At 40.4% G+C, this 21,892-nt stretch overlaps 2 protein-coding genes across 3 annotated transcripts; both read left to right on the forward strand.

Moving 5' to 3' along the window:
• Positions 1-36: 36 nt before the first annotated feature.
• LOC111194392 (uncharacterized) lies at positions 37-16,998 on the forward strand. Of its 2 annotated transcripts, none has more exons than XM_049469228.1 (2): positions 37-7,177; positions 15,704-16,998. In XM_049469228.1, exon 1 carries the CDS (start codon positions 216-218, stop codon positions 6,546-6,548), a length of 6,333 nt encoding a protein of 2,110 aa, XP_049325185.1. In that variant the 5' UTR covers positions 37-215; the 3' UTR covers positions 6,549-7,177; positions 15,704-16,998. The 2 variants fall into 2 exon arrangements, with proteins under 2 accessions (XP_049325185.1, XP_049325184.1); XM_049469227.1 differs by lacking the exon at positions 15,704-16,998 and adding an exon at positions 7,636-8,472 and having other exon boundaries at positions 37-7,173.
• LOC125785564 (uncharacterized) lies at positions 8,562-16,998 on the forward strand. The gene is made up of 2 exons (XM_049469229.1): positions 8,562-15,698; positions 16,162-16,998. Exon 1 carries the CDS (start codon positions 8,741-8,743, stop codon positions 15,071-15,073), a length of 6,333 nt encoding a protein of 2,110 aa, XP_049325186.1. The 5' UTR covers positions 8,562-8,740; the 3' UTR covers positions 15,074-15,698; positions 16,162-16,998.
• Positions 16,999-21,892: the final 4,894 nt, after the last annotated feature.

Consider the following 21,892-nt stretch of genomic DNA (forward strand, 5'->3'; position numbering starts at 1 on the left):
CTAGAACTATCCTAATTATTTTATCAAGTAACACTCATTGTAGTGGTTGTGTAATTGGGTCTATATATCTGTGGTGCTACAGAACTTGGCGAGCCAGCCAGGAGCAATAAAACTGGAAGCAGTGAGACCAAATAATTAGAACACACACCTAAAAACTATATAAATAAGCTAAACAAAATCTAGATCTAAAATAGCACTCAAAGTGTATACTCACCATGGAAATTGTAGAACAGGAAGAAGTTAATGTTGCTAACTCAGTTCTTGTTAGTGGGTTAACTGAGACAGAAACAGATACAGAACTAACTGACTATTTAGAGCAGCATGGCTACATTGCAAGGGTACTGCGTATTGATAACCCCACGTCAGCCTTTCACAAAAATGCAATAGTGGAGTTTAAAAGTTCTTTAGCTCTCGGTACTCTCAAACCCTTACTGCCATATACTTACCATAGTTCAAGGCAAAAAGATGTCTCCTACAAGATAACTGCTTTGGCAAGCGTATACATGCCTTCAGCCACAAAAACTGATGCAAACTGGTTCCTAGCCGAATTCCAAAAGCTAGCAGCACAAAGCAGGAAGCCGTTAACAGAACTTCTACAAGAGCGACTCCTTCTGTGTCGTGAAACAATGACATGTCAAGAAGATAACCAAACTGGCCGAATCCAAGATAGTTCCAGTTCATGGGAGGCAGAACCTACAAATCAAGTGTCACCAACGAATGCTCAGAGCTTCCCAGCGATTAACTCAGAGAGACGATCTGAACATAATGTGGTGCTCACACCAGAGGAATTGAACCCACCTGCTATTCAACGCGTTGTTGTTGAACATGTTGTAAGGAGTGGAGAAACTGCAGCACATGCAAATGCCCCAGTAAGGCTTAGAGTCTTTTCAGGGAAGAAACCCCATCCTAATAATGAGGTTGACTATGAGACATGGAGAAACAACGTTGAACTACTGTTGCAAGACCCTGCAGTGTCAGACTTGTGTCGATCCAGAAGAGTTCTTGATAGTCTTTTGCCTCCAGCAGCTAATCTAGTAAAGCATCTGAGTCCACAGGCTACTCCAAGAGCTTATCTAGACCTACTTGACTCAGCTTTCGCCACTGTTGAAGACGGTGATGAGCTCTTCGCAAGATTTCTGAATACTCTACAGGATGCTGGTGAAAAGCCGTCCGAATACCTCCAAAGGCTCTACATTGTTTTAAGTAAAGTGATCAAACAAGGCAGTCTACCCACCAGTGAGGAGAACAGGCACCTGTTACGCCAGTTTTGTCGTGGATGTTGGGATAATGGGTTACTTGCTGACCTCCAGCTGGAGCAGAAGAAGAATAACCCACCCTCATTTTCTGAGCTATTGTTCCATCTGCGTATGGAAGAAGATAAGCACATTGCCAAAGAGATGAGAATGAAAAAGCATCTTGGTAATGCAAAGTTTCGTGCCAGCTCCCATGCTGTCAGGGCTGAGACTTATGTTAGCCAAGAAGAAGAAACCCTTAGTGCTGAGGTTGACAGCCTAAGAAAACAAGTCAAAGACTTGCAAGGGCAACTTAAAGTGTCAAAGCCAAAGCCAAAATGCCCTGAGTACTCAGAAGGTGCTATTTTAGAGCTGAGACAACAAGTAGCCCACCTGCAGAGTCAAGTTGCCAACATGATGGTTCCAGAGCCACAGAAACCCATTGCAGTGCTGTCTGAAATGAGAAACAAGAAAAGAGACAGAACAGTGACACAAGAAACACAGACCAGTGCTACCAAAGAGTCCAGTCAAAGGCCGAGACCATGGTACTGTTTCTGCTGTGGAGAAGACGGACATACTGCTGTATCCTGTCCAGCTGATCCCAACCCTTCCTTAGTGGCTGCTAAAAAGAAGCAGTTAATTGAGAAGCAGCATGCTTGGGACCGTGAACACAATACAGTGAACCAGACAATCTCACAGAGAACTAAGAACCCTAATGTTACCAGGGCCAGTGTAAACAACCAAACTACTCAGACCAAAACATATGGTAACCTACCCAGAGGTCTAGTAGGGACCAAGTGTATTTCTGAAGTGGTCATCGATGGACAGAAATACAACTGCTTGCTTGACACAGGGTCACAGGTGACAACTGTTTCCAAATCATTTCATGAGACACATCAACCAACCCTGAGCTGTAAACCTATTGGTGATCTACTAGAAGTAGAAGCAGCTAATGGACAGCCCGTTCCATATTCAGGTTATGTAGAATTGAACATCACTTTTCCAAAAGAGTTTCTAGGTACAGCTGTGGAAATTCCTACCTTAGCATTAGTTGTTGCAGACATCAGCGAAGCAGCACGACCCACCTTGCTGATAGGAACCAATACTTTGGATGTCCTGTATGAGAAACATTTTGAGAAGAATCAGTTGAAACATCAGTCACCACATCATGGCTATAAAATGGTCCTGAAAACACTAGAAATGAGACATAAGCAAACTGAAAACTGCACAGTAGGCACGGTAAGGCTTCATAGTAATGCACCCAAAATCATTCCAGCAGGCCAGTGTTCTATTTTAGAAGGATCCGTGAACCACAGAGGTGCTGACCGATGGGTTGTTCTGGAGTCACCCTCAACAGCTTCTCTTCCTGGTGGTCTCATTGTGACCAACAGCCTGATTACTCTACCTGACAAGTTTCACGCTAAGCTGCCTGTGGTACTGAGGAACGAGACAGACCATGATATTACCCTAACTCCTAATCGAGTCCTTGCTGAATTGCATGCACTGCAACAAATCCTGCCCAGTGATGCATTGAATAAAAACTCCATTGACACCTCACCTATGACAGCTTCTGTCATAGATGCAAGTATCAAGTTTGACTTTGCTGATTCACCTGTCCCAGCTGAGTGGAGAGAAAGGATAGAGTGCAAACTGAGAGCTATGCCTGAAGTCTTTGCTCACCATGACCTGGACTTTGGACACACAAACCAAGTGAAACATCGCATCAAGTTGTCTGATGAAACTCCTTTCAAACAGCGAGCTAGACCAATACATCCTCAGGACTTTGATGCAGTAAAAAGACATCTAGAAGAGTTGTTAGAGTCTGGAGTAATCAGAGAGTCTGAATCCTCCTTTTCATCCCCTATTGTTGTAGTCAGGAAGAAGAACGGTGAAGTAAGACTCTGTGTAGATTACCGGAAACTCAATCTGCAAACTGTGAAAGATGCATATGCCCTACCTCATTTGGAGGAAACCTTTTCTGTGCTGACAGGATCCAAATGGTTCTCAGTTCTTGATCTGAAGTCAGGGTATTATCAGATTGAGCTAGAAGAAGCAGATAAACATAAAACAGCTTTTGTGTGCCCACTTGGATTCTGGGAATGGAATCGTATGCCGCAGGGGATCACTAACGCCCCAAGTACATTTCAAAGACTCATGGAGAAGTGTATGTCAGACCTCAACCTCCGAGAAGTCATTGTCTTTCTGGACGACCTCATTATCTTCTCAGAAACCTTAGAAGAGCATGAGGAGCGCCTTTTCAAAGTCCTCCAACAACTCAAGGAGTATGGTCTCAAACTATCCCCTGAGAAATGTAAATTTTTCCAGAAGTCCGTCCGATACCTTGGACACATTGTATCCAGTGATGGAGTGAAAACTGACCCAGAGAAAATTGCAGTCCTGAAGAACTGGCCGAGTCCCAAGAACCTCAAAGAACTCCGTTCCTTTTTAGGATTTGCAGGGTACTATCGAAGGTTCATCAGAGACTTCTCGAAGATAGTCAAACCGCTGAATGAGCTAACTGCTGGATATGCTCCTAAGAGGAAAGGATGCAAGCTGACCAAAAGTCAGAACCAGTACTACAAGCCAAAAGAACTGTTTGGAGACCGCTGGACGGAAAACTGTCAGGAAGCTTTTGACACTGTCATCGCTAAACTCACTTCAGCCCCTGTCCTGGGATTTGCCAACCCCAGTCTGCCATACATCTTGCACACCGACGCCAGCACCATTGGCCTTGGAGCTGCCTTATACCAGGAGCAGGACGGGCATCAACGTGTAATAGCATATGCCAGTCGTGGTCTTTCAAAAAGTGAAGCGCGATACCCAGCGCATAAGCTTGAATTCTTGGCCCTCAAGTGGGCTGTAACAGACAAATTTTCTGACTATCTATATGGCAATTCGTTCACAGTGATAACTGACAGCAATCCTCTGACGTACATCCTCACTTCAGCGAAGTTGGATGCTGCAAGCTACAGGTGGTTGTCAGCATTGTCCACATTTTCCTTTAAGTTGCAATATAGACCTGGAAAACATAACCTCGATGCAGATGCCCTCTCACGACATCCCATGAATACTAAAATTGATGACCCTTCTTCTCAGAAAGAACAAGACCGAATTAGACAGTTTACGCTGCAACACTTACCAGAGCTTACCACTAATGCAGAAGTGAGCACCGAAGTGGTCCAGGCAATCTGCGAAGCTCGGTTAGTATGCCAGCCATCCTTGAGTGCATCAGAAGTCGAACCCATTCCCTTAGTCGGATCCCTGTCTACTCATCCTGATTCTTTACCTGATGCTTTTGTGTTGGGCGAACACTTTGAAGGGTTTCCAGTCATCCCAATGATAACTGAAGTTGAGTTACAACAGAAACAGAGGTCAGACCCTGTTATCAGAGAAGTAATCTCATCTTTTGAAAGGGGAGAGGTGCCAACCCCATCTGCAAGAAGGGAGATGCCAAAACTTTCTCTGATGTGCCGAGAGTGGAATCGGTTACAAATGAAGGACGGAATTTTGTACAGAAGAAGACAACTAGGACAAGATGTCAATTTCCAGCTAGTTCTACCAGAAGAACTAAGAGAGATGGTAATGAAGAGCCTCCATGATGACATGGGCCACCTAGGGTTGGAGCGTACCCTAGATCTTTTAAGAGCACGCTTTTATTGGCCCCAAATGGCATCAGATGTGGAGAGGAAGCTAAAGACATGCAGTCGCTGTGTACTCAGGAAAGCACCAGCTGAAAGAGCCGCACCATTAGTTAACATCAAAGCAACAAGACCCCTAGAATTGGTGTGTATGGACTTCCTGTCATTAGAACCAGATCGCAGCAACACCAAAGACATCCTGGTGATCACAGATTATTTCACCAAATATGCTGTGGCAATACCTACTCCCAATCAGAAGGCCAGGACTGTGGCGAAGTGCTTATGGGAGAACTTCATAATCCATTATGGTGTTCCTGAAAAGCTGCACAGTGACCAAGGTCCTGACTTTGAGTCCAAAACGATCAAGGAGCTGTGTGAAGTCATGGGAATTCATAAAGTAAGGACTACACCATATCATCCACGTGGTAATCCGGTGGAACGATTCAATCGGACACTACTGAGCATGATTGGGACTTTGCAAGAGAAAGAGAAGTCGTGTTGGCGAGATTTTGTTAAGCCATTAGTACATGCTTATAACTGTACGAAGCATGACAGTACAGGGTTTACCCCTTACGAGCTAATGTTCGGAAGGAAACCAAGACTGCCAATTGACCTCGCTTTCAACATCTCTGTGAACAAGCAACATGAGAAGACTCACTCTCAGTATGTGAGCCATCTGAGAACTCAACTGGAAGAGAGCTATAGATTGGCTACCGAGAATGCTGCAAAATCTGCTGAAAGAAACAAGGCACGATTTGACAAAAGAGTCACTGAATCAACCCTAGAGAAGGGTGATCGTGTGTTAGTGAGGAATGTGAAACTGAGGGGAAAACATAAATTGTCAGATAAATGGGAATCTGTTGTGTATGTTGTTGTGGGCAGAGCAGGAGAACTCCCAGTGTACACAGTAAAGCCTGAGAACAAGGCTGGGCCCCTACGTACATTGCACAGAGATTTGCTCCGACCGTGCAACTTCCTATCACCAGAAGAAGCTGACCTTCCTATTTCTAAGGTTAGGAGACCAAGAACAAGACAGATGTCACCCAAAGAGAATTCAGAAGAGTCTGATTCTAACTCTGATTCTGATGACTACCCAATCTACTATTCTTCAGTTCCCTTAAGGCTTGAACCTGTTGAAATTGTTCAGATCCATGAGGATGAAAGAATACCAGTTGACTCTAACTTCAGAATCCAGCTTGAACCAGCTGTAAAGAACCCGTCTGCTGAACCTGAGATTCCTGAAAGAGAAAACTTACCTGAGAAGATCCCTGTAAAAGAAAACCTACCTGAAAGATTAGCAGAAAATGAATACTTACCTACAGACCATGTCGACGATCCAGCTCTAAATTCTGAAATGCTGCATTCTGCTACACCTGCTGAAGAGGTACCAGAAAATGCAGAACACCTACAGCCTTCCACAGAGGAATCTGAGGATGAAGAAACTCCAGCATCAGTGAGACGCTCCACAAGACACAGAGAAAAAGCCAAGAGACTAACCTATCCAGAGCTAGGCAATCCTCTGATATCCATTGTCCAGTCCCTATTCCAAGGTATGACTACAGCCCTCACTCAGTCTCTTATAGAAGCTGCCTCTATGGAATATGCCAATCCTGCTGTGAGACATCCCACTAGTCCAATGCACAGGGATGTGCATGCAGTTAAAGACGGGAGGGTGTAACCCAGGTCTTAAATGGGTCACAAAGACAGATAAATTAGATAACTGCAGAAAGTAAATAATGAATATATATTTTTATTATTTCTTTAATTATTCTGAAACAGTATAAATTAATTAATAGAAAAAAAGAAAACTCCCAAACAGTGTTTAAAATGAAAAGGAAATCGTTTTTATTTATTTTAGATAATAAATGAAATAAAACTTTTAGGCGCTAAACAGCAGCCAATCAGTTCTTCAGATGATCCAAGGTGCTAAACAGCAGCCAATCATAATAATCCTCTAAGAGACAGAGGCGGAGCCTGTTGGTTAGTGGACGTCAATCCCTGGCTGTTTTACCCAGAAAGTTCTGCGGGAGGAGAAGAGACAGGTCATGCAAGAAGTTCTCTGCTTAAAGTATTAAAAAAAAATACTAGAAAACGCTAGAATTCAGCATTGTGGTTAGTGAGTAAATCACTACCAAGCTGACCGCTGTTAGAGTTGAGGCTGCAGAGTGGAGAAAGGGGGAAAGGCTCACTTATTGTGCCTCGTGAAACTTTGCCAGTTACACGCTCCGGTAATCTCCAGGTGGAGGTAGAACCTGGTGTCCATGTGCCCTGGGGTGGTGTGTGAAAACCTTGGATAGGATTCGGTGAGTTTAGAGTATATTTAAACATGTTTTCTGACCAAATTGCCGAATAAATAGAGGAATAAAATAGCGCTAATTAGCCTAGCGGCTAACGCGTTTTGTTATGCTAAGCTAGCCCATTGAATCTAGCCTGTGATAAGCTAATGCTAAGCTAATTTAGCCTACGCTAAGCTAATGTGTTGAATTTAGCTTATTAAGCTTATGCTAAGCTAACCCTCGTGTATATATTTCAAGCCTGAGGCTATGCTAACGCTATTGGTTAAGGTGTGAGATGAGTTTATCCACTTATAAATGTAATTTTATGGAACGGTGGAGATTTATTAAGCTGTATTTTGGATGTTTAAGACCTGTTTTGAATGTAATACTGTTAAAAGTAATGTTTTTTACTGAGTTCGGTTATGTAAGTGTATTTAAAAAAAAAAGTTAAGAGTTATGTGAAACTCAGACACTGTTTTATGTAAACAGGCCAGTTTTTTTTGTTGGGTGAAATGGATTGGAAATGGATCTTCCCGAACACTCCTCGTGTCGTTCAGCTGCACACGGCCGGTGCAGTGCGCGGTGCTAGGATGGCGAGTTAAGCCCGAGGACCCAAGTGACTTCATTACACCTCATTCACATTTTCAAACACTTGATAGTGAACATTAAAGAAAATTTGTGGACTTTAAGATTATTTGAGTAAAAAGGACACTTTTATTTTACTTTATTTTTTTTTGAAAGAAAGGACACTCTACAAAGATACTGAAAAGGGTTAAATTTTAATTGGTTGGATTACTGTTATTTGATTTTGATAATTTCTAAGTGGTTTTGATATTCATTTATTGTTTTTGCTACAGAGAATTGTTATTTTTTTATTTCTGGTTGTTTGTTAAAGGGTATACTATTGGTGTAAAATAACCTAGAGGTTTAATTGGATAACAGTAATTATAATAATACTTACCTTTAATCAATAATCCATTAGACCTAGAAGAAAGAAATAATTAATTAGTTATAAAATACCTATAAATAGATTAAAATAATAAAATAATACTTACCTTAAACTGCATAAATACCTCTAAAATAGAGAACACAGGTGATTAGAGAAATAATAGTAATTAATATAATATTAAATATACAAATACTGAAATACAAAGGGTATACTTACCATTTTCATTGTTGACCAAGGTTATTGAAGGGTGAATTCTTTTGGAAACTGAGTAACTGAATTGTTTTTTATTTATTTATTTACAGAATTTATTTTGTTACATTGTTTTATTTACCTACTGGCATTGATTGACATTTTAATACACTTTATTGCTGCACAAATTCTGGTCTCATTTCTTCCATGTGTATTGCTCCTAGAGCGAACCTAACTGGTCCTAGAACTATCCTAATTATTTTATCAAGTAACACTCATTGTAGTGGTTGTGTAATTGGGTCTATATATCTGTGGTGCTACAGAACTTGGCGAGCCAGCCAGGAGCAATAAAACTGGAAGCAGTGAGACCAAATAATTAGAACACACACCTAAAAACTATATAAATAAGCTAAACAAAATCTAGATCTAAAATAGCACTCAAAGTGTATACTCACCATGGAAATTGTAGAACAGGAAGAAGTTAATGTTGCTAACTCAGTTCTTGTTAGTGGGTTAACTGAGACAGAAACAGATACAGAACTAACTGACTATTTAGAGCAGCATGGCTACATTGCAAGGGTACTGCGTATTGATAACCCCACGTCAGCCTTTCACAAAAATGCAATAGTGGAGTTTAAAAGTTCTTTAGCTCTCGGTACTCTCAAACCCTTACTGCCATATACTTACCATAGTTCAAGGCAAAAAGATGTCTCCTACAAGATAACTGCTTTGGCAAGCGTATACATGCCTTCAGCCACAAAAACTGATGCAAACTGGTTCCTAGCCGAATTCCAAAAGCTAGCAGCACAAAGCAGGAAGCCGTTAACAGAACTTCTACAAGAGCGACTCCTTCTGTGTCGTGAAACAATGACATGTCAAGAAGATAACCAAACTGGCCGAATCCAAGATAGTTCCAGTTCATGGGAGGCAGAACCTACAAATCAAGTGTCACCAACGAATGCTCAGAGCTTCCCAGCGATTAACTCAGAGAGACGATCTGAACATAATGTGGTGCTCACACCAGAGGAATTGAACCCACCTGCTATTCAACGCGTTGTTGTTGAACATGTTGTAAGGAGTGGAGAAACTGCAGCACATGCAAATGCCCCAGTAAGGCTTAGAGTCTTTTCAGGGAAGAAACCCCATCCTAATAATGAGGTTGACTATGAGACATGGAGAAACAACGTTGAACTACTGTTGCAAGACCCTGCAGTGTCAGACTTGTGTCGATCCAGAAGAGTTCTTGATAGTCTTTTGCCTCCAGCAGCTAATCTAGTAAAGCATCTGAGTCCACAGGCTACTCCAAGAGCTTATCTAGACCTACTTGACTCAGCTTTCGCCACTGTTGAAGACGGTGATGAGCTCTTCGCAAGATTTCTGAATACTCTACAGGATGCTGGTGAAAAGCCGTCCGAATACCTCCAAAGGCTCTACATTGTTTTAAGTAAAGTGATCAAACAAGGCAGTCTACCCACCAGTGAGGAGAACAGGCACCTGTTACGCCAGTTTTGTCGTGGATGTTGGGATAATGGGTTACTTGCTGACCTCCAGCTGGAGCAGAAGAAGAATAACCCACCCTCATTTTCTGAGCTATTGTTCCATCTGCGTATGGAAGAAGATAAGCACATTGCCAAAGAGATGAGAATGAAAAAGCATCTTGGTAATGCAAAGTTTCGTGCCAGCTCCCATGCTGTCAGGGCTGAGACTTATGTTAGCCAAGAAGAAGAAACCCTTAGTGCTGAGGTTGACAGCCTAAGAAAACAAGTCAAAGACTTGCAAGGGCAACTTAAAGTGTCAAAGCCAAAGCCAAAATGCCCTGAGTACTCAGAAGGTGCTATTTTAGAGCTGAGACAACAAGTAGCCCACCTGCAGAGTCAAGTTGCCAACATGATGGTTCCAGAGCCACAGAAACCCATTGCAGTGCTGTCTGAAATGAGAAACAAGAAAAGAGACAGAACAGTGACACAAGAAACACAGACCAGTGCTACCAAAGAGTCCAGTCAAAGGCCGAGACCATGGTACTGTTTCTGCTGTGGAGAAGACGGACATACTGCTGTATCCTGTCCAGCTGATCCCAACCCTTCCTTAGTGGCTGCTAAAAAGAAGCAGTTAATTGAGAAGCAGCATGCTTGGGACCGTGAACACAATACAGTGAACCAGACAATCTCACAGAGAACTAAGAACCCTAATGTTACCAGGGCCAGTGTAAACAACCAAACTACTCAGACCAAAACATATGGTAACCTACCCAGAGGTCTAGTAGGGACCAAGTGTATTTCTGAAGTGGTCATCGATGGACAGAAATACAACTGCTTGCTTGACACAGGGTCACAGGTGACAACTGTTTCCAAATCATTTCATGAGACACATCAACCAACCCTGAGCTGTAAACCTATTGGTGATCTACTAGAAGTAGAAGCAGCTAATGGACAGCCCGTTCCATATTCAGGTTATGTAGAATTGAACATCACTTTTCCAAAAGAGTTTCTAGGTACAGCTGTGGAAATTCCTACCTTAGCATTAGTTGTTGCAGACATCAGCGAAGCAGCACGACCCACCTTGCTGATAGGAACCAATACTTTGGATGTCCTGTATGAGAAACATTTTGAGAAGAATCAGTTGAAACATCAGTCACCACATCATGGCTATAAAATGGTCCTGAAAACACTAGAAATGAGACATAAGCAAACTGAAAACTGCACAGTAGGCACGGTAAGGCTTCATAGTAATGCACCCAAAATCATTCCAGCAGGCCAGTGTTCTATTTTAGAAGGATCCGTGAACCACAGAGGTGCTGACCGATGGGTTGTTCTGGAGTCACCCTCAACAGCTTCTCTTCCTGGTGGTCTCATTGTGACCAACAGCCTGATTACTCTACCTGACAAGTTTCACGCTAAGCTGCCTGTGGTACTGAGGAACGAGACAGACCATGATATTACCCTAACTCCTAATCGAGTCCTTGCTGAATTGCATGCACTGCAACAAATCCTGCCCAGTGATGCATTGAATAAAAACTCCATTGACACCTCACCTATGACAGCTTCTGTCATAGATGCAAGTATCAAGTTTGACTTTGCTGATTCACCTGTCCCAGCTGAGTGGAGAGAAAGGATAGAGTGCAAACTGAGAGCTATGCCTGAAGTCTTTGCTCACCATGACCTGGACTTTGGACACACAAACCAAGTGAAACATCGCATCAAGTTGTCTGATGAAACTCCTTTCAAACAGCGAGCTAGACCAATACATCCTCAGGACTTTGATGCAGTAAAAAGACATCTAGAAGAGTTGTTAGAGTCTGGAGTAATCAGAGAGTCTGAATCCTCCTTTTCATCCCCTATTGTTGTAGTCAGGAAGAAGAACGGTGAAGTAAGACTCTGTGTAGATTACCGGAAACTCAATCTGCAAACTGTGAAAGATGCATATGCCCTACCTCATTTGGAGGAAACCTTTTCTGTGCTGACAGGATCCAAATGGTTCTCAGTTCTTGATCTGAAGTCAGGGTATTATCAGATTGAGCTAGAAGAAGCAGATAAACATAAAACAGCTTTTGTGTGCCCACTTGGATTCTGGGAATGGAATCGTATGCCGCAGGGGATCACTAACGCCCCAAGTACATTTCAAAGACTCATGGAGAAGTGTATGTCAGACCTCAACCTCCGAGAAGTCATTGTCTTTCTGGACGACCTCATTATCTTCTCAGAAACCTTAGAAGAGCATGAGGAGCGCCTTTTCAAAGTCCTCCAACAACTCAAGGAGTATGGTCTCAAACTATCCCCTGAGAAATGTAAATTTTTCCAGAAGTCCGTCCGATACCTTGGACACATTGTATCCAGTGATGGAGTGAAAACTGACCCAGAGAAAATTGCAGTCCTGAAGAACTGGCCGAGTCCCAAGAACCTCAAAGAACTCCGTTCCTTTTTAGGATTTGCAGGGTACTATCGAAGGTTCATCAGAGACTTCTCGAAGATAGTCAAACCGCTGAATGAGCTAACTGCTGGATATGCTCCTAAGAGGAAAGGATGCAAGCTGACCAAAAGTCAGAACCAGTACTACAAGCCAAAAGAACTGTTTGGAGACCGCTGGACGGAAAACTGTCAGGAAGCTTTTGACACTGTCATCGCTAAACTCACTTCAGCCCCTGTCCTGGGATTTGCCAACCCCAGTCTGCCATACATCTTGCACACCGACGCCAGCACCATTGGCCTTGGAGCTGCCTTATACCAGGAGCAGGACGGGCATCAACGTGTAATAGCATATGCCAGTCGTGGTCTTTCAAAAAGTGAAGCGCGATACCCAGCGCATAAGCTTGAATTCTTGGCCCTCAAGTGGGCTGTAACAGACAAATTTTCTGACTATCTATATGGCAATTCGTTCACAGTGATAACTGACAGCAATCCTCTGACGTACATCCTCACTTCAGCGAAGTTGGATGCTGCAAGCTACAGGTGGTTGTCAGCATTGTCCACATTTTCCTTTAAGTTGCAATATAGACCTGGAAAACATAACCTCGATGCAGATGCCCTCTCACGACATCCCATGAATACTAAAATTGATGACCCTTCTTCTCAGAAAGAACAAGACCGAATTAGACAGTTTACGCTGCAACACTTACCAGAGCTTACCACTAATGCAGAAGTGAGCACCGAAGTGGTCCAGGCAATCTGCGAAGCTCGGTTAGTATGCCAGCCATCCTTGAGTGCATCAGAAGTCGAACCCATTCCCTTAGTCGGATCCCTGTCTACTCATCCTGATTCTTTACCTGATGCTTTTGTGTTGGGCGAACACTTTGAAGGGTTTCCAGTCATCCCAATGATAACTGAAGTTGAGTTACAACAGAAACAGAGGTCAGACCCTGTTATCAGAGAAGTAATCTCATCTTTTGAAAGGGGAGAGGTGCCAACCCCATCTGCAAGAAGGGAGATGCCAAAACTTTCTCTGATGTGCCGAGAGTGGAATCGGTTACAAATGAAGGACGGAATTTTGTACAGAAGAAGACAACTAGGACAAGATGTCAATTTCCAGCTAGTTCTACCAGAAGAACTAAGAGAGATGGTAATGAAGAGCCTCCATGATGACATGGGCCACCTAGGGTTGGAGCGTACCCTAGATCTTTTAAGAGCACGCTTTTATTGGCCCCAAATGGCATCAGATGTGGAGAGGAAGCTAAAGACATGCAGTCGCTGTGTACTCAGGAAAGCACCAGCTGAAAGAGCCGCACCATTAGTTAACATCAAAGCAACAAGACCCCTAGAATTGGTGTGTATGGACTTCCTGTCATTAGAACCAGATCGCAGCAACACCAAAGACATCCTGGTGATCACAGATTATTTCACCAAATATGCTGTGGCAATACCTACTCCCAATCAGAAGGCCAGGACTGTGGCGAAGTGCTTATGGGAGAACTTCATAATCCATTATGGTGTTCCTGAAAAGCTGCACAGTGACCAAGGTCCTGACTTTGAGTCCAAAACGATCAAGGAGCTGTGTGAAGTCATGGGAATTCATAAAGTAAGGACTACACCATATCATCCACGTGGTAATCCGGTGGAACGATTCAATCGGACACTACTGAGCATGATTGGGACTTTGCAAGAGAAAGAGAAGTCGTGTTGGCGAGATTTTGTTAAGCCATTAGTACATGCTTATAACTGTACGAAGCATGACAGTACAGGGTTTACCCCTTACGAGCTAATGTTCGGAAGGAAACCAAGACTGCCAATTGACCTCGCTTTCAACATCTCTGTGAACAAGCAACATGAGAAGACTCACTCTCAGTATGTGAGCCATCTGAGAACTCAACTGGAAGAGAGCTATAGATTGGCTACCGAGAATGCTGCAAAATCTGCTGAAAGAAACAAGGCACGATTTGACAAAAGAGTCACTGAATCAACCCTAGAGAAGGGTGATCGTGTGTTAGTGAGGAATGTGAAACTGAGGGGAAAACATAAATTGTCAGATAAATGGGAATCTGTTGTGTATGTTGTTGTGGGCAGAGCAGGAGAACTCCCAGTGTACACAGTAAAGCCTGAGAACAAGGCTGGGCCCCTACGTACATTGCACAGAGATTTGCTCCGACCGTGCAACTTCCTATCACCAGAAGAAGCTGACCTTCCTATTTCTAAGGTTAGGAGACCAAGAACAAGACAGATGTCACCCAAAGAGAATTCAGAAGAGTCTGATTCTAACTCTGATTCTGATGACTACCCAATCTACTATTCTTCAGTTCCCTTAAGGCTTGAACCTGTTGAAATTGTTCAGATCCATGAGGATGAAAGAATACCAGTTGACTCTAACTTCAGAATCCAGCTTGAACCAGCTGTAAAGAACCCGTCTGCTGAACCTGAGATTCCTGAAAGAGAAAACTTACCTGAGAAGATCCCTGTAAAAGAAAACCTACCTGAAAGATTAGCAGAAAATGAATACTTACCTACAGACCATGTCGACGATCCAGCTCTAAATTCTGAAATGCTGCATTCTGCTACACCTGCTGAAGAGGTACCAGAAAATGCAGAACACCTACAGCCTTCCACAGAGGAATCTGAGGATGAAGAAACTCCAGCATCAGTGAGACGCTCCACAAGACACAGAGAAAAAGCCAAGAGACTAACCTATCCAGAGCTAGGCAATCCTCTGATATCCATTGTCCAGTCCCTATTCCAAGGTATGACTACAGCCCTCACTCAGTCTCTTATAGAAGCTGCCTCTATGGAATATGCCAATCCTGCTGTGAGACATCCCACTAGTCCAATGCACAGGGATGTGCATGCAGTTAAAGACGGGAGGGTGTAACCCAGGTCTTAAATGGGTCACAAAGACAGATAAATTAGATAACTGCAGAAAGTAAATAATGAATATATATTTTTATTATTTCTTTAATTATTCTGAAACAGTATAAATTAATTAATAGAAAAAAAGAAAACTCCCAAACAGTGTTTAAAATGAAAAGGAAATCGTTTTTATTTATTTTAGATAATAAATGAAATAAAACTTTTAGGCGCTAAACAGCAGCCAATCAGTTCTTCAGATGATCCAAGGTGCTAAACAGCAGCCAATCATAATAATCCTCTAAGAGACAGAGGCGGAGCCTGTTGGTTAGTGGACGTCAATCCCTGGCTGTTTTACCCAGAAAGTTCTGCGGGAGGAGAAGAGACAGGTCATGCAAGAAGTTCTCTGCTTAAAGTATTAAAAAAAAATACTAGAAAACGCTAGAATTCAGCATTGTGGTTAGTGAGTAAATCACTACCAAGCTGACCGCTGTTAGAGTTGAGGCTGCAGAGTGGAGAAAGGGGGAAAGGCTCACTTATTGTGCCTCGTGAAACTTTGCCAGTTACACGCTCCGGTAATCTCCAGGTGGAGGTAGAACCTGGTGTCCATGTGCCCTGGGGTGGTGTGTGAAAACCTTGGATAGGATTCGGTGAGTTTAGAGTATATTTAAACATGTTTTCTGACCAAATTGCCGAATAAATAGAGGAATAAAATAGCGCTAATTAGCCTAGCGGCTAACGCGTTTTGTTATGCTAAGCTAGCCCATTGAATCTAGCCTGTGATAAGCTAATGCTAAGCTAATTTAGCCTACGCTAAGCTAATGTGTTGAATTTAGCTTATTAAGCTTATGCTAAGCTAACCCTCGTGTATATATTTCAAGCCTGAGGCTATGCTAACGCTATTGGTTAAGGTGTGAGATGAGTTTATCCACTTATAAATGTAATTTTATGGAACGGTGGAGATTTATTAAGCTGTATTTTGGATGTTTAAGACCTGTTTTGAATGTAATACTGTTAAAAGTAATGTTTTTTACTGAGTTCGGTTATGTAAGTGTATTTAAAAAAAAAAAGTTAAGAGTTATGTGAAACTCAGACACTGTTTTATGTAAACAGGCCAGTTTTTTTTGTTGGGTGAAATGGATTGGAAATGGATCTTCCCGAACACTCCTCGTGTCGTTCAGCTGCACACGGCCGGTGCAGTGCGCGGTGCTAGGATGGCGAGTTAAGCCCGAGGACCCAAGTGACTTCATTACACCTCATTCACATTTTCAAACACTTGATAGTGAACATTAAAGAAAATTTGTGGACTTTAAGATTATTTGAGTAAAAAGGACACTTTTATTTTACTTTATTTTTTTTTGAAAGAAAGGACACTCTACAAAGATACTGAAAAGGGTTAAATTTTAATTGGTTGGATTACTGTTATTTGATTTTGATAATTTCTAAGTGGTTTTGATATTCATTTATTGTTTTTGCTACAGAGAATTGTTATTTTTTTATTTCTGGTTGTTTGTTAAAGGGTATACTATTGGTGTAAAATAACCTAGAGGTTTAATTGGATAACAGTAATTATAATAATACTTACCTTTAATCAATAATCCATTAGACCTAGAAGAAAGAAATAATTAATTAGTTATAAAATACCTATAAATAGATTAAAATAATAAAATAATACTTACCTTAAACTGCATAAATACCTCTAAAATAGAGAACACAGGTGATTAGAGAAATAATAGTAATTAATATAATATTAAATATACAAATACTGAAATACAAAGGGTATACTTACCATTTTCATTGTTGACCAAGGTTATTGAAGGGTGAATTCTTTTGGAAACTGAGTAACTGAATTGTTTTTTATTTATTTATTTACAGAATTTATTTTGTTACATTGTTTTATTTACCTACTGGCATTGATTGACATTTTAATACACTTTATTGCTGCACAAATTCTGGTCTCATTTCTTCCATGTGTATTGCTCCTAGAGCGAACCTAACTGGTCCTAGAACTATCCTAATTATTTTATCAAGTAACACTCATTGTAGTGGTTGTGTAATTGGGTCTATATATCTGTGGTGCTACATATATGTAAATGATCTCTGTTCTGCTGTGGTGAATTCTTGTGATATAAGAAAAGCAATGAATTTAAAGCCTAGTTTTCAAGCCTAGTTTTTATGCATTTTTTCAAGCCTAGCTTCTATGTATAGATCTTGGTGGGTGGTTACTCAGGTGTTGTAGGTGGGCGACTGTCTGGAATTTCTCTCTTTTCAGACAGAATAAATAGAGTCATCTCACCTGAGCTTATTCCCACACTGAATCATCATTACCATCACCATCATCACCATCATCATCATCAGTATAAAGAAGGATTTGCGAGAAATGATTCAGTATCTACTGTAAATTACTTAGTAACTACTATAAATGATTCAGTATTCACCATTCCATAACTATTATAATTGAGTATTTTTAATAAAGATTCAGGGTCCAGAAGCTACCAAAAATGATTCAGTATCTACAGTAATTATTCATTTTATAATATAAATGATTCAGTATCACAGATCATTCAATTTCTTCCAAAAGGATTCAGTATCTACCATATATGATTTAATAACTATGATAAAAGACTCAGAATTTACCACAAATTATTCCATTTCTACCACAAAATATTTGGTAACTACCATACATGATTCAGTAACTGCTTTAAATTATTCCTTATTTACTATAAATGATTCAATAACTACCATAAATGATTCATTGTATAATAAACATGATTAAATATTTAGTATTAAGTATTCAGTAACTACTATAAGTGATTCAGGTTCTGCCACAAATGAATCAGTAATTACTATAAGTGATTCAGTAACTACTACTAATGATTCAGAATCTACCACAAATGATTCCGTTTTACCCCAAATGATTCTGTAACTACTAAATATGATTCAGTATCTACTCTAAATAATTACGTATCTACTGCTATACATTATTCCTTGTCTACTATAAATTATTCATTGTACAATATAAAATGTCAGTTTTTGCTACTAAGTTTTCAGTAAATATAAAAAAATCAGTATCTACCATAAATGTTTCCAATTCTACCCCAAAATATTATCTTACTACATATGATTCAGAATCAATAATAAATGATTAATAAACTACTATACATTACTCCTTATCTAATAAAATAATTCAGTAACTACTATAAATAATTAATTGTATAATAAACATGATTAAGTATTTACTATTAAGTATTCAGTAACTGCTATAAATGATTCAGTTTCTACCACAAATGATTCAGTAACTGCTATAAATGCTTTAGTATCTACCACATATGATTCAGTTTCTACACCAATTTATTCTGTAACTACTCTATATGAATTAGTATCTATAATAAATTATTCTATAACTACTATATATTATTCCATATTTACCTACTATTAATGATTCGATATCTACAGTAATGATTCCTTATTTATTATAAATGATTGAGCATCTACTATAAATGCTTCCATTTTCTATCATTTCTACCACAAAGGATCTGATAAAGATTCGGTAACTACCATATATGCTTTAGTACATATATGATTCATAATCTATAGTAAATGATTCAGTAACTAGTGTAAATAATTCATTGTACATGATTTACTACTACGTGGTAATTAACTACAATAAATTATTAAATATCTGCCACAAATAATTCCAATTCTACCCCAAATGATTCTGTAACTACTATAAATGATTCAGTATTTATTATAAATGATTCCTTATCTACTTCACTTTAAATGATTCGTTATCTATTTTGAATGATTCAGTATGTACTACAAATTACTTCATATCTACCTTAGTTGATTATCTATGATAACTTAATTGTTTGTGTGTGTGCATGCATATGAATGTGTGTGTGTGTGTGTAATGAATTATATTGTTTATTTTTATGTTACAGGAATGTACATGAGCTAATCCTCTTCACATGCCACACCTGGCAGCTGTAGGAGAGGCTCAGAGATTGAGTGTGTGTGTGTGTGTGTGTGTGTGTGTGTTAGAGACACACCTCATCCTGGAGGCTGCAGTTCACGGCGAGTGTGTGTGTGTGTGTGATGTTTTGCCAGTGGACTGTCAGTCAGACAGTGTGATGAGGGGTGCCTCTACTGATTCATCAGTCTGGTGATAATCCCTGTCAGTCAGAGCTGAGTTAATGCAGATAATGGTGAATCCTTCCTACAGGCTGACAGTGTGTGTGTGTGTGTGTGTGTGTATACATTACCTCCACTGCTTCCTGTGGGTCCTCCCTGGCTTTAATCCAGAAGGAGAAGCTGAAGCAGCTCCAGAGCTCAATGTCACAACTGTTCTTACATGCAGGAAACCTTCCTATTCTCTATTCTCAGACTCCCGGGCATGGAGGGATGTGGTTTTAATGGGATTTGAACCCATGATCTCTTGCGTCTCCACTCTCCTGTCATAGGGAAACATATTTCTTAGGAAAACATGCTTTTATTGTTTCTTCTACTGCACAGAGACTCTGTAGCTTACATCCTTCAAATTTGTTAGGGTTAGTTTTCGGGTTAAGGCTCAAACATTTAACACCCCCACCCCCATGTTTAACAGTTGAGGTGTTAAAACTGACTCCTGAGCATGGAGGGGTGTGGTTTTGATGGGATTTGAACCTATGATCCCCAGCGTCTCTTAATAAGCAGACAGTTAGTCAGTCACCCCGCTCTAGAGCTATGAAATCGTGCATATTTTGGTGCTCATTCATTGTTTTTACTGAAATTAATGGTATTAAAAAAGTTTATCATGCTTTTGTTGAAGTAATTGTCTCTACTGTCCACAAGTTTCATATTTGACACTCCCACCACCATGTTTAACAGATGAGGGCTTATGTTTTGGAACTTGGTTAGTTCCCTTTTACCTCCATATGTTACTCTAGCCATTACTTTATTAAAACAAATTACACTTAGAGTCTTTTTTAAAATAGTTTTTTCAGCTCCTTGCATGCTCTTTTAAATATAATGAGCGTATCCTGCTTCAGTTGGAGTACAGCTCTGGATAAAATGAAGAGAGCACTTCAGTTTCTGAATCAGTTTCTCTGATTTTGCTATTTATAGGTTTATGTTTGAGTAAAATGAACATTATTATTTTATTCTATAAACTACAGACAACATTTCTCCCAAATTCCGAATAAAAATATTGTCATTTAGAGCATTTATTAGCAGAAAATGAGAAATGGCTGAAATAACAAAAAAAGATGCAGAACTTTCAGACCTCAAATAATGCAAAGAAAACAAGTTCATATTCATAAAGTTTTAAGAGTCCAGAAATCAATATGTGGTGGAATAACCCACAGTTTTTATGCATCTTGGCATCATGTTCTCCTCCACCAGTCTTACACATTGCTTTTGGATAACTTTATGCTAATCACGCCTGGTGCAAAAATTCAAGCAGTTCAGTTTGGTGGTTTGATGGCTTGTGATCATCCATCTTCCTCTTGATTATATTTCAGAGGTTTTCATCATTTTTAAGTGCTCTCTTCTTTATTTCCAGAGCTTTATTATAGCTATCCAATGGATTCATGTTTATTTGCTCTAGAGAGTCTTATTCTATTGGCAGAACTTCTCTACTACAGGGAATAGACAAGCTAAGCCTGATAGAGTTGAATATTGAGCAATAGATATATCTGAATTAAAGTGGATGAATGTATTTAATAGAAGGAGTGTCCACAAACTTTTGGACATGTAGTGATGGTGTGTGTAAGAGTAGAGTAATTGGATGTAAATGTACTTAGTCAGAGTGTAAAACTACACACTAATTAAAGAGCTGTGATCAATCTCTCAGCAACCCCCCCTCACCCCCCCCCCCCCCAATCCATCGCCCAGCGGCCACTCGCTCCAACACTTCCACACAGCCCGCCAGTGTGGGCCGGGGCGGGGGATCGGGGCAGCCGGCCAATCACAACAGCCAGAGAGACCACGGGAGACTGTGAGGAATGCAGCTCAAACTGCAGCTTACACACACACACACACACACACACACACACACACACACACACACACAGACACACACAGCAACCTACACACACACATATACTAATTCTCAGCCTCTGCACTGCTGTATTACAGCTGATGAGTTAATTGGTTAATTGGCTTGTTAAGTAATTGTCTGGTTATTATAAAGTTGAGCTAACAGTTCTTGGTTTGTAGAACATTTTCTCAACAGTTACAGTTAACGTTTTAAAACGTTCAAACTGTCAAGTTTCCTAGATGTTCCTGTAACGGTTTTATTTAACGTTTATTTAACGTAACGCAGATGCAAAGTATATGAAGCTCTAAAAAAGGTGTATCCACTATGAAGCTCTAAAAAAAGGTGTACCCAGTATGAAGCACTTAAAAATGTGTATCCAGTATGAAGCTTTAAAAAGGTGTATCCAGTATGAAGCTCTAAAAAAAGTGTACCCAGTATGAAGCTCTAAAAAAGGTGTATCCACTATGAAGCTCTAAAAAAGGTTTATCCAGTATGAAGCTCTAAAAAAAGTGTACCCAGTATGAAGCTCTAAAAAAGGTGTATCCACTATGAAGCTCTAAAAAAGGTTTATCCAGTATGAAGCTCTAAAAAAGGTGTATCCACTATGAAGCTCTAAAAAAGGTTTATCCAGTATGAAACTCTAAAAAAGGTGTATCCAGTATGAAGCTCTAAAAAAGGTGTATGCACTATGAAGCTCTAAAAAGTGGTTTATCCAGTATGAAGCTCTAAAAAAGCTGTATCCAGTATGAAGCTCTAAAAAAGATGTATCCAGTATGAAGCTCTAAAAAAGGTGTATCCAGTATGAAGCTCTAAAAAAGGTGTATCCAG

The sequence above is a fragment of the Astyanax mexicanus genome, chromosome 21, assembly GCF_023375975.1.
Source record: "Astyanax mexicanus isolate ESR-SI-001 chromosome 21, AstMex3_surface, whole genome shotgun sequence".
NCBI lineage: Eukaryota > Metazoa > Chordata > Actinopteri > Characiformes > Acestrorhamphidae > Astyanax > Astyanax mexicanus.